This window comes from Athene cunicularia (assembly GCF_003259725.1).
Source record: "Athene cunicularia isolate RWA chromosome 9 unlocalized genomic scaffold, athCun1 chr9_part1, whole genome shotgun sequence".
NCBI lineage: Eukaryota > Metazoa > Chordata > Aves > Strigiformes > Strigidae > Athene > Athene cunicularia.
Window position 1 is genome coordinate 13,015,419 of NW_020799110.1, and position 11,192 is coordinate 13,026,610.

General features: G+C 46.8%; 1 protein-coding gene across 1 annotated transcript; it reads right to left on the reverse strand.

Moving 5' to 3' along the window:
* Positions 1 to 201: 201 nt before the first annotated feature.
* On the reverse strand, positions 202 to 4,909 carry CLDN1 (claudin 1). Its single transcript, XM_026854986.1, has 4 exons — positions 4,873 to 4,909; positions 3,347 to 3,511; positions 2,774 to 2,858; positions 202 to 2,287 (listed from the first exon to the last, which is right to left on the reverse strand). The coding sequence occupies exons 1-4, from the start codon at positions 4,907 to 4,909 to the stop codon at positions 2,125 to 2,127; spliced, it is 450 nt and encodes a 149-aa protein (XP_026710787.1). The 3' UTR covers positions 202 to 2,124.
* Between the last annotated feature and the right edge of the window lie 6,283 nt (positions 4,910 to 11,192).

Here is an 11,192-nt window from a genome sequence, read left to right on the forward strand (position 1 = left end):
CAGATTACTGGGTGAGTTTCTGCCAGAGGCCACAACTGTCTGACTCACTGCAAAAGATCTGTCCCCACCTATGTCAGCTAGAGATACACACAGCTAAACAAGCTCCATACCAGCAAGCAACATCCAAAAGCCCAAGTGCCCCTCTTTTCTTCCATGCACAAAGTTCTGCTTAAAACAAAGAAATGAGATAATGCAGTCTGATTTTCCTTAAAAAAGTCCATTTATTGAAATTGTTTAAACACTTTATACAAGTTCCCAATACAAGCATCTGCTCCCTGGCTCAGGGTTAATGCAAATACAAAAGCACAAACTTCAGCAGCTCTTTAATGTGACCTGAGCTGCCACCTCCTAAGATGAGGTCTCATGAGGCAGCTGCTGTGCACAGGCAATTCCCCAGGGAGAAGGGGAAGCCACATGACCCAGCTCCAAGCACAGGCCAACATCAACTCAAGCCTGAAGCAAATGCTCTGGTTGGTTTCTTTTAGTAACTTTGATTTATGTTGCAGAGTCAGGTCAAACAGAGGTACAAGGCTTATACAGACCACCAACCATCGTTGTACATAAGCCCAGCCCCAGAGGCTCTCCCTGTCTACAGAAGGAAATCAACAGATCTGACGCCTCTGAACACATACACAATTATAAAGCCTTGTCAGAAGCGAGGAGATTCCTTCTGTAGAAAAAGCAAGGCTGAGCTTTGGAGAACTGGTACCATACTTCTAGGAATTATGAGACTTAACTCCAGCCAGTGTTAGTCAAAACACCAAGTGACTGACTGGGTGTTTCAGAAAGGGTGGGAACCTTTGAGCTGCATTTTATTCTTTTTAGATATGACTTAATATGCAAGGATGGCTTTATCTTAAAAATGCTAGTTTCTTCCTCTTTGGCAAGCTTGGATTGAAAGAAAATGCCATACATAACCTTTGTATCAGTTTCCTTGGAATTTGCCTTCATATCGTCACTGAAAGTGTTTACAAGAGAAGAGACAGGATCAAATGGCAGCGTGTGAGGTATTCTTGGGGAAACATCAGGGAGCAGCAGTGCATTCAGTTTGGTCTAACACATTTAGCTGCATAAGGCAAAGTGAGATCAGTAACTAAAGCCCAAATGAGAGACTCAAGGAAAGAGGAGAGTGGTGTTTTTTGGGTTTTTTTTGTTTTTTTTAAAAAGGTGGCCTGTAACACACACAAGGGGATAAAACTTCAAGCTCAGTTAGGTATTAGGGTGGGAACACAGACCATCACTGGCAGCACTCAGTGTCTAAGGAACAGCAGCACCCTACCAGAGACACCCAGTGAAAACAGAAGGCAATCATTTCTTCTCAGCTTTTCCCCAGCACCAGGGAAACCTGGAGCTGCTTCGGGAGTCTGCTAACCTCTAGTCACAATTTTGCAGCCTTTTGCTCAGACATGATCAACATACAAGATCTTGTCAAAAGAGTGATGACACAGTTAAGCCAAGCCACCTTACGCTGCATTTTCTGTTGGCCAACAGCATATGCATGGACAGTTAGAGGTTTCGATTTGTTAAGTCACAGCAATTGAATTGTGTCTGACCCTTTGTCATGCCAATCTGCACAGAAACAAGGGTGCTGAAGATGACGCCAGTAAGACAGTACAAGAGCATTTTAGATCTCCTCAAACATTCCTATATGTAAAGTCTTTTCCCTAAAATTATGTTTCCCCTTAAGCTATTGGTTTCATCACTTTGTATATATGTTCCTTTAATTTCTACACACACCACACTGGGCTCTAACTTAATGGGATATGGGACTGAATTGTTACCACCTATTTTTCTTTAAAAAAACAAACTAAAAAAAGCACCAACATCCATCTAAAAAAACAGTATCATTTTTCCCTTTTACTCCCAAATACTAAACTTAACCCAAGTTTGGAGGTTTCATCTTTCCAGTGGCAATACCTATGAACCTAGGTTAGCCTTCCTCCACGGGTTGGGAGAGAAAGGAAGTTATGTCCAGTAGCAAAGAGGATTACAAAATTATACACATTTTTGGGAGAAGAGGAAGGCAGAACCTAGAGTCTGAACTCTGTTCAGGACAGTGGCATTGTAGTGTCCTCTCCAAAATGCTTTCACTACCAGTGCTGGTGGCTCCTCTCCTTTGTTTCATTATACATAATCCTTCCCTGTGGAGGGGGCATTTTTTGGATAGCCTCGGGTGGGTGGATATGAAGTTTCTCTCCGTGGACAGGAGCAGCAGAGGAAGGCTCCCCCCAGTATGGCCAGAGAAGCAGCTGCCCAGCCTATGAAGAGAGCTGATCCAAACTCAAACCTGGGGGAGAAAGGAGGAAGAAAGTGAATACTACAAGTAATGCCTCTGGATTACAGTGTTAGCATGCTCACACAAAGCAGAAGGGAACTGAAATTGAGATGGACGGGCTTCCTGCAAGGCAGCAGTTTGGAGCAGCCTGAGACTCAAAGCCCAGTGCTTTGTACACTGGGTTAATCACTCTGCCAGCACATCTCACACCACGGCAGCAGGGCCAAGGGTGTGCAAACCAGGCCTTAAGCACTTAGTGAAGAACACCAGAGTCAGAGCAGTTAGGTCTCTGGCAATGACGCTGCCTTAAAACAAAGCTAGGACTTACAAGCCACATGGATAATGAGATCCAGTTCTAATGCTCTTTCTGCACAGTTTGAAGCCAACCCAGCTAACTCAGGAAATTTCCTTCTTCGTTTTAAGCCACTGCTACTCAAAACTAAGTCCTGGGAGCATTTGCCATGCTATACTATAGTGTCTTATCAAATGGGTCAGTACCTGGTGTTGACAGGGGTGAAAGGGTCGTAAAAGGCCCGAGCCACTCTGTTGCCATACCACGATGTGGCCACCAGTGCTGCCAAACCTGCATATGAAGGGAACACAGTGAATTTAAGAAAAACAACAATAAACAAAATCACTGCAAAAACAAGTGTGTAGCAGAACCAGCAACTAAAGTGATGCTGAGCTGCTGCTACCCTGTAAGTTTTGAGCTGTTAACTTAGTGCTGGCTAGGAAAAAAAATTAAGGATTTGAGGTCACACAGTTATACTGCACCAAAAGCAGGACTGCTGACAGCCCTTCACTGAAGCAGGGCATACAGGTCAAACAACTCTGCTCATAGAGGTAGAAGGCATGCAGTCCCTACAGAAAGTAGAGTGCTAGTGCCAAGGGACCCAAGTGCCTCAAACAGCCAGCAGCTACTGTGCCCAAGTCCACTGGGCCACTTCCAGCCCAAAACGCTCTCGAAGCAATGACAGCAAGCCCTCCCCTGTCCTGTCATATCCTATACAGGGTAAATACTGTTTAGAAAAATGGTACATTTAGCACTAAACGTATTTGTGTGTTACCAACCTGCAATGATGAAGATCACCCCACCAAAGACAGCCATCCGCATCTTCTTCACCTGGTCATCTTCCATGCACTTCATGCATTTCATGCCAGTCACAGCAACAAATACACCAACAAGGCCCAGTAGTATTGCAGCCACCATCAAAGCCCGAGTGGCCTGCAGACTGCCTGAAAGACATTAGGATTCCAGTTACCACAAAAAGCTCAAGATACAAATAGAAATTCAAATTACTGGGCTCAGTAATCATGTGTCAAGGCACTCTGCTCCCTGTCACACAGGATACAACCAAGCAAGAGATTTCTTTTTTAGCTTTAAGCTCCCAGAGACTGTCATGCATCAGGATCAGAGGATGCTCAGCCTCTTCTCAAATGCATGGCAAACAAGGGCATGCAGCCTTTTGCAGGAAATGACCTGGGAATTGCCCCCAGACATCTTTTGTTCCTTGATCATTTGAATCCCAATTGGAAGGACATATCTGTTTATCAAAAGAAGTATTCAGATTTAGGCTCTACCTTGACAAAGCATTTAGGCACACGTTTTAATATGAATAGTGCCATACACACGAGTAATCCCACAGCAGACAGCAAGGCCCCTTTATTGCTCAACACATCCAAAACCTGTCTTCTTTTATACAAATACCTCAGTGAAAATTTAGGCGCTTTTTTTTGTGCTAAATTCTCAGAGTCCCAGAGGGTTCACAAAATACAACTGCAACAGAAACGGGATTTTCCCAGCCAAGTGAAAAATAGGATTTTTTTTTTCCCCCCCAACCTAAAATATTTAGATTAGACTCAAAAATATTCAAATGTTTTAAGAGCCTCTTGTCCTTTTGAAGAATTAGAGCATAGGGTAATGCCTCCCATAGGCAAGGGCTGTATTAGCCTTCAGAGCAGACAGACTCAATGTACTTTATCTGAGATTTGGTTTTATTTTGATTCATCTGAAGGTATAAGCACACTAACCTTACATACATGAACTACTGATTCAGATTTTTCTTGATATGAAAGGAGAAAGAAAATTATATAAATTAAGTAATTATGAAAAAATATCAGGTGACAAAACATCTGAATAGCAGTGAAACGAGCCTAAGCTTTATTGCCTAGCAAATCAGGTTTGTTTGAACAGCATTGATTTTAATATACAGTCCTGTTAATATCCTGCAACAGACGGGGCTGGTTAATCAAAGGAACAAGCTCCCAGGAGTCGTAACCAAGGCGAAAGTGTCCCTTCATACAGAAGGTGTAGCAGTAACACAGCAAATACCACCAGAATCTGTTCCCAAGTCTGAGGCTCACCCCTCAGAGCACACTGACTGCATTCTGCTAGAGCTCTACAAAGCACCTGAAGCTTGGACAAGAGCAGCTGCAAGATTTAAGCCTACAAGAGAGCACCTGCAAACCCATCAGTCAGCACTGGTATGGCAAACCCATCAGGGACTGTGCCACAACAACAGGCTCTTTGGCCCAACCTGAAACACAGACAGGAGTCCAAATCTGATACTGGTCGGGGGGACAGCACAGCCACACACCTGTCCTCTGCAGCTTCTTTACTACACTTTGCCCCATGGCACTGCTTGTGCAGGAAAATTCTTGTGACCCACACCAGTCTACCAGGTTCTAGTTCTACTTTAAATATAGATCTGGATCTGCCTCCACACACCACCTTATTATTCTGTAAATAGATTGTGAAACCAGTTAAAAACAATAGAAAAAGGCAATAATCAGAGCAATAGGAAGGGACACACCTTCATAAGAACAGTCTTGGCTTTCTTGGGAAAAAATCCCACCAGCTTGGCTGACTGTCACCTCTCACCTCCTTCAAAGGGGAAAAGTGACTCACCTCAGCACTCACCAGGTGTTAACCAAAACCCATCTGCTGCATTGATTGCAGAAACCCATTTACAAAGCCATTTATCACTTTAGCATAAATCACAGCAGCAATAATCCAACCCATTTTTAATGGATTTATCCCCATTATCAGAGATTAGACTCTAAAAATAATTTCTAGTTTACAAAATTTATGCTTGTTTTCAGAAAGACTTCAACTGACAGGTTGACACCCAGGCAACCAATTCAGCTGCCATACATTTCAGGGTGAATTGTGCATTACCATCAGTAGCTCTGGAGAGGCCAGTGGCTGAACACTAGTTCGTCCTTTCCCATGCAAAGTATATTTTCTGCAGAGGTACCAAATTTGTTTTGTCAAGTCTACAGTAAATTGGGCTTAGTCTTGCTGCAGAAGAAATTACCTTAGAGGAGGGGGTTTTGAAAGAGTCCTTTCAAGAAGCTGAAAATGGGAAGTATAATCAACAACTAGAAAACTCGTTATAAGGGTGGGAAGAGACCTCTCACCTTCAAACACAGTACTAACAAACACAGGAACAAATACAGGAAGATGCTTGAAAAATGTTTCTATGACCTCAGAAGAACTACCTACAAAACCTGCTAAAAATCTCAAAATGAGCAAGTATTAGCTGGATGCATGCCACGACTGCTTTGCAGAAGCAGCTGAACGAAAAGCAGCACTGTGAGCATCTCCCATTGCCACCTGCTTTCAGCAGCAGATCCTGGAGGAACATCTCCTGGTGTCCTCACCCCTCCTTTATGCATGGGTCCGTGGTGTAATAGGACAGAAGCATTTAGAAAGCTTGCAGTAGGTTGGAGCATTTGCAGAACAGACTGTCCCTTTATCCCAAGAAGTTTTAATGTGACATGACCGTATTAGCCAACCACCCTTCCCAGCTGCCCTGTGCTCACAGCATGTGCTGAGACACGGGACTTGTCTTCCTACCACTTCTGCAATGTGTGCTGTACGTTGCAGTTAATCATCATACAAGCTATTAGTTATTATGTACACATTAACAACCATGTTGTCAATGGAAACTGTACATCCAGAGGCTGAGAACACTAGTTTAATATTTGTTCTGTCGTTCACATGGGCCTTTCCAGGCGCTGTAAAAAATTCCAAATGATACAATATTGTCAGCCTGCTAAACAGGACTGGCTACAGACAAGTAAAAAGTACTCCACAGCAATTTAACTTTACAACTTCTATCATATTAGAGAGAAACAGGATTTCCCCCACACTCCTTGCTGCTGCTGCCAACTCTCACCAAGAAGAACAGGTAGCACAACACTTGTCTCCTCCCATGGCTGTTGGAGAGCCCAGGCAGTCTCAGGAGCCCATGGGGAAAAAACACTCATGTACAAGGAAAGACAAACCGCCCTGGCACCAAGCAGCAGCTGTCAGATGGCAACAGTATTTCATCAATATAAATCACTATTGACTCGGAAGCCAAGCCTTTTTATTGCTGGTTAGTAATGAGAAACCTGGCCTGAAAAGCCTACAGCGAGAAAGCAGCAAGTACTGAAGAACAGAGGCTTAAAACTACTGAGGATGGTTAACAAATGTGAATTTTGCAGGCCATAAAATACTGTGTAAATCCACCAAAAAAGTGACACAGCAGTTCATATCCCTTCCACATGATGAAACCCATTATTTTAAAACTTGCTAACAGTTTTGACTTACTGTTACTGTGAATTTGAACACAAACTACACGATGCAATTTCTCTGAAGGCTATGTAAGACTTTCCCCTTACCACAATTACCATTACCTGACACAGAAGTAATTGTCGACAAACTGCTTAGTTATAAAGAGGACTTCACCAGCATAGATTTGAGGTTATTTTCCTGTCATCACATTTCCTTATTTATTCTATTTGTCATCTACATTATAAAAAAATCTGGTGGTAAATTGCCATGGGATTTTTGTAATGCCTGTGTAATGCAAAATCGCTGTAATGACTCCGTGTGCAATTATTTTCTGATAGGGATGCTCACTGACTGTCTTGTTTGTATGTAAAATATGGACTTCTCCTTCCCTTCCCATGGGCCTCTGCGCAACCAAGTGATGACAGAATGCAGGTGAAATAGATGCTGTGCAGCTCCCTCTTATCTCTGCAAGTCAAGTTCCCCCAAGAGTTACAAGCACCCTCGTAGTGTAGTGTAGGAAGCACATCGTACTGTCCAGCTCCAAGAGAAGTCAGCAGCCTTCAAAGCCTTCCCACTGGGGTTTCATGAAAGCTGCATCTCCTGGAAGGAGAATCTGAGTTCTGCTGCTCTGCCCTGCCAGCGTGTGAAAGTTACTTTAATACAGCTGGCAAGGGAATGAAGATCCAAGTGTGCTTCAGAAGTAGCCAGCAATCATTTCACACTTTGCAGTCATTCTGGCTGGACCTAAAATCCTGCCAATGGCTTAGAGGCTTTCAACCCCCTTACCAGCCCCTGCAAAGACCCTGTCCACCCATCACCATCAGATATTCCTGTCCGGACTCCTTCAGAGCACCTCCTCACAAGTCTAGAAAACTGTCAGAGGAATCTGCCCAGGACACAGACTCAGGCAGGGTCATGTTTCTTGCCAGAATGGGAAGGCTGGCAAGTCCTCACTGCATGTCCACTCTGAAAGGGACAAATTCAGTAGGTGACAGTGGCCTTGTACCCTGCCTACCCCCAAAGCAAGTAAGGTTCAATGCCCTCCTGCAGTCACTCAAACACCAGAGAAAGCTTGCCGGCAAGACAAGTACCACCATTTCCAGATTCCTGGGTAGAGGAGACCTGGGCAGCCTGTTTTCCCACGAAGCCTGGAAATTCCCTTACCAAGAGATTTAGTAACACATAGTAATACTAACTACTAAAGCTGCTTAGAATCTGCTTGTAGAGCAATAAAGCCAGTGTATTGCAACAGACTCCCATCCCCTCTTGCAGACACAACACCGTGCAGGAACAGCCTCGGTGGCATTCCAAGTAACCCTCTACCTTCTCAAAGCACAGCACAAGTGAGACTTTTATCACTAGATCACGATCTTTCACGAGGAAGGAACAGGGATTGAGAAACATGGAGCAAATTAACCCTTAACCCACATGAAAGCACAGATACCAGCAGGTTCTACCTGCTTACTCCAGATCTAAAGATGGAGAGATGACAAGCTATTAAGACACATTTTTCCCTCATGTTATAGCTATGTCCCTCCCTGGACCACCCTCCCAATTCCCCCACCATCAACAGAACAGCAATAACCTGAGCTCCACAAACCCTTCCTTCCCCCCACTCTTCCCTAGCTCCTGGAACAGGCTCAGCCAGGGTGGTAAAGATAGAAGAGGGAAGATTTCACGTTTCAGTGATGCTGTTTGACCCAGAGGGCATCCAAACCCTTGTTTATTTTCTGGGCTAGGGCACAAAGGCTCATTGTGGATGTACCAGGTTTGGTGATGAAGTGGTAGATGAGTCTCAGCTTGTCTCAAGCACAGAACCTCTCCCAGCAAAACCAAACAGGGTGATGTGTATCTTCAGCCAAAACAGCCCAGACAGGACCCAGAACAACCTCTACTCTGAACAGCAGAGTCTGGTTAGGTGGGGCTGAAAGCTTCCAGAGACAGTCAGCAAGAGCCCTTCTCCTGCATCTGAGACCATCCCCCTAAGACCCCGGAGGAGCACAAAGCTCAGCTAAGCTCCATGGACGATGCTGGAGGGCTACAAGAACAATGCTGAGGCTGCGCAACAAAGCCTTGTTGCAAGGGTGGCTTTTGTTGCCTCTATGTCTGCATGTGGCCACGCACTGCTTTTCACGTAAGCCAGCAAAACGCAGCCTTTCTGTTGCCTGAATAGGAGCCCTGACATAAGCCCTCAGCTGAAGGCAGCTGCGGGAGAAGTGCCAGCATGGGTGCGCTCCAGCAGCGCGGCCACACGGCAAGCCGGAGGCCCCTCAGTTGCTAACGGTGCTTATCAGTGTGTGCCAATCCCCATCTCCAACACGCAGCATCAGGCCAAGCAGCCAAACACTGACAGAATCTAGATGAATGGCAGTAGCTACCAGATCCACAAAAGCTCCCTGGCAAAGCATTCCCACAACCATGGGACTACTGCAGGTGCGAGGAGGCTCACTCACTCCTTTCTACGCAGACGAAGTAATTACAGATCTGAACCTCTCCCATCAGAGCACGATGCTCTGACGTGGGGCTCAGAGCATTCAGGGCAGGTGAAGCTCTGGCAGGAAAGCGTGGCCAGGCAGAAGTTTCTACCCACATAGCTGTGCCACCTTCACCGCGACATACATGAATGCAGGGGGGGAGCTCTTACTGCGCAGTTGCACCTGTCTCAGGGTGCGGCTGTTGAATGGGGTATAAATGGGTTTTTTTTCACACCTCCACCCAAAACCACAGTTGGTTCCTGCCCAAGCCTACGTGGCTGTAAGACCTTGAAGGGAGAGCAGGCAGGGAAAACAGCAGATAAGGGGTATGTCCATAGACATGATCTGCTTTCAAGAGAGAAAGGTGCAACTTAAGCAAGGAGTCCTTCAGGCAACCCTCACTGACTTTCCTAAGGAGGCATCCCTTGCGATTTCTTGGGCTTCCTGGGACTTGTCAGACAAGGGCGCCTTGCAGGACCAGGGGCTATGTAAGGCATAAAAGCCCACTAATATCAGCCTCTGCTATTAGGTCCCTGGCACCTCACACCTCCCTCCCCCGTAGCCCTCGAAGAGAAAAGCCCTTATTGTTCGCAGGACAAAGGTGAGGGGAGCAGCTGGTTTTCAGCGCTCAGCCATGAATGGGCCAGGTCTGAAGGTCCCGGGGCAGGTTTTTGGGAGTCTGTGGAAGCCAGGCTCCGCATCTGATTCTGCAGGCAGGTCTCATTTACAGCACAATGGGCTGCAGCCACAGAGCCCCCGAGGCAACCTTTCGCAACCCACCCAGGGGGTGGCTGGAGATTCCTCAGCACTGCTGGCATCTGCACCCCCCACCCCCAGTCGGAGATAAGAGGCTTGAAGCTGAGCTTATACATAATTGCTACTCAAACCGCCCCCGACTCTGTGCTCAGCCCAGCCCTGACCACCCCCGGCCCTACACCCAGTCGGTGGGAAGGGGGTGCACCGCTCTCCTCAAGGGACTCGGTTGCGCCTCTGCCAGCTGCAGGGCCCCCGGGTGTTCGGGGCCAGGGAGCAGGCGTGACTGATGGGGGCTGGCAATGAAAATGGGCTCGGGGTGTCCGGCCTCGCTGGGTGACACACGGCAAGGGCTGGTGGCAGTCTAAGTCGGGGATACTCCCAATGATCCCCGGTTTATGTGAAACTGCCTGCTCATTCCTTTGGGAAAGAGAAGGTGACCAAGGTGGCAATTATTATTTTATTAATCAGGGAGGGAGAGGGATGGAGGTGTTCCAGAAGACTACTAGACTCGGGATGAGGGAAGGGATATTGTGAAAGGATGGTATTTCTTTTTAACCCCTTTGGGTGTCAGCATAAGTTACATGCTCCAGCGCTCTAGAAACAGCCCTCACTGGGCTCCAGCTCGGCGTGACCGCCCCCAACAACACCCCAGCCAGCCAAGCCGCAGTTCCCACATAAGAGATGGCTTCGCCGTCCCAAGATAAGAGACCTAGAGAGTACCTTGATGTACTGGTCTGCCTAAAAGCTACAGGCACTGCTACCTGAGCTGGAGTGCAGCTCACCTGCCAGCCCTCTGCTCAAAAGCCCCACGGGAGGAGCAGCGACTTTCCCGGAGAACAAAAGACCAAACCAGTCAAATGCAAAAAAGAAAAGGCTCCGTGCCCGAACAGCCCCTTCCAGCACCGCTGAGAAACTTTGCTTCCTGCCGAGCCGTGCCCGAACGCCGGCAGCCCCTGCCTGAACTTCTACCGCCACACGCTCTTGTTCGCGATCACGGCGCTTTCCCAAACAGGTGTTTGGGTTTGTTTTTTTTTTTTGGGGGGGGGGGTGAACACACACACTCGACAGGACACGGGGGCAGCCGGCATACGGGGAGGCTCCAGCTCCCCCCCCGCGTACGGCCCCG

What these genes read in the sequence shown, in the direction of transcription:
- CLDN1 (XM_026854986.1), bottom strand. Translation starts at nt 4,909, where the DNA reads ATGGGGCAAAGTGTAGTAAAGAAGCTGCAGAGGACAG. An exon ending in GGTGATCTTCATCATTGCAG is followed by an intron (nt 2,859 to 3,346) that starts GTTGGTAACACA and finishes CTTCATATGCAG; the next exon opens with GTTTGGCAGCACTGGTGGCC. An exon ending in TTCACCCCTGTCAACACCAG is followed by an intron (nt 2,288 to 2,773) that starts GTACTGACCCAT and finishes TTTCTCCCCCAG; the next exon opens with GTTTGAGTTTGGATCAGCTC.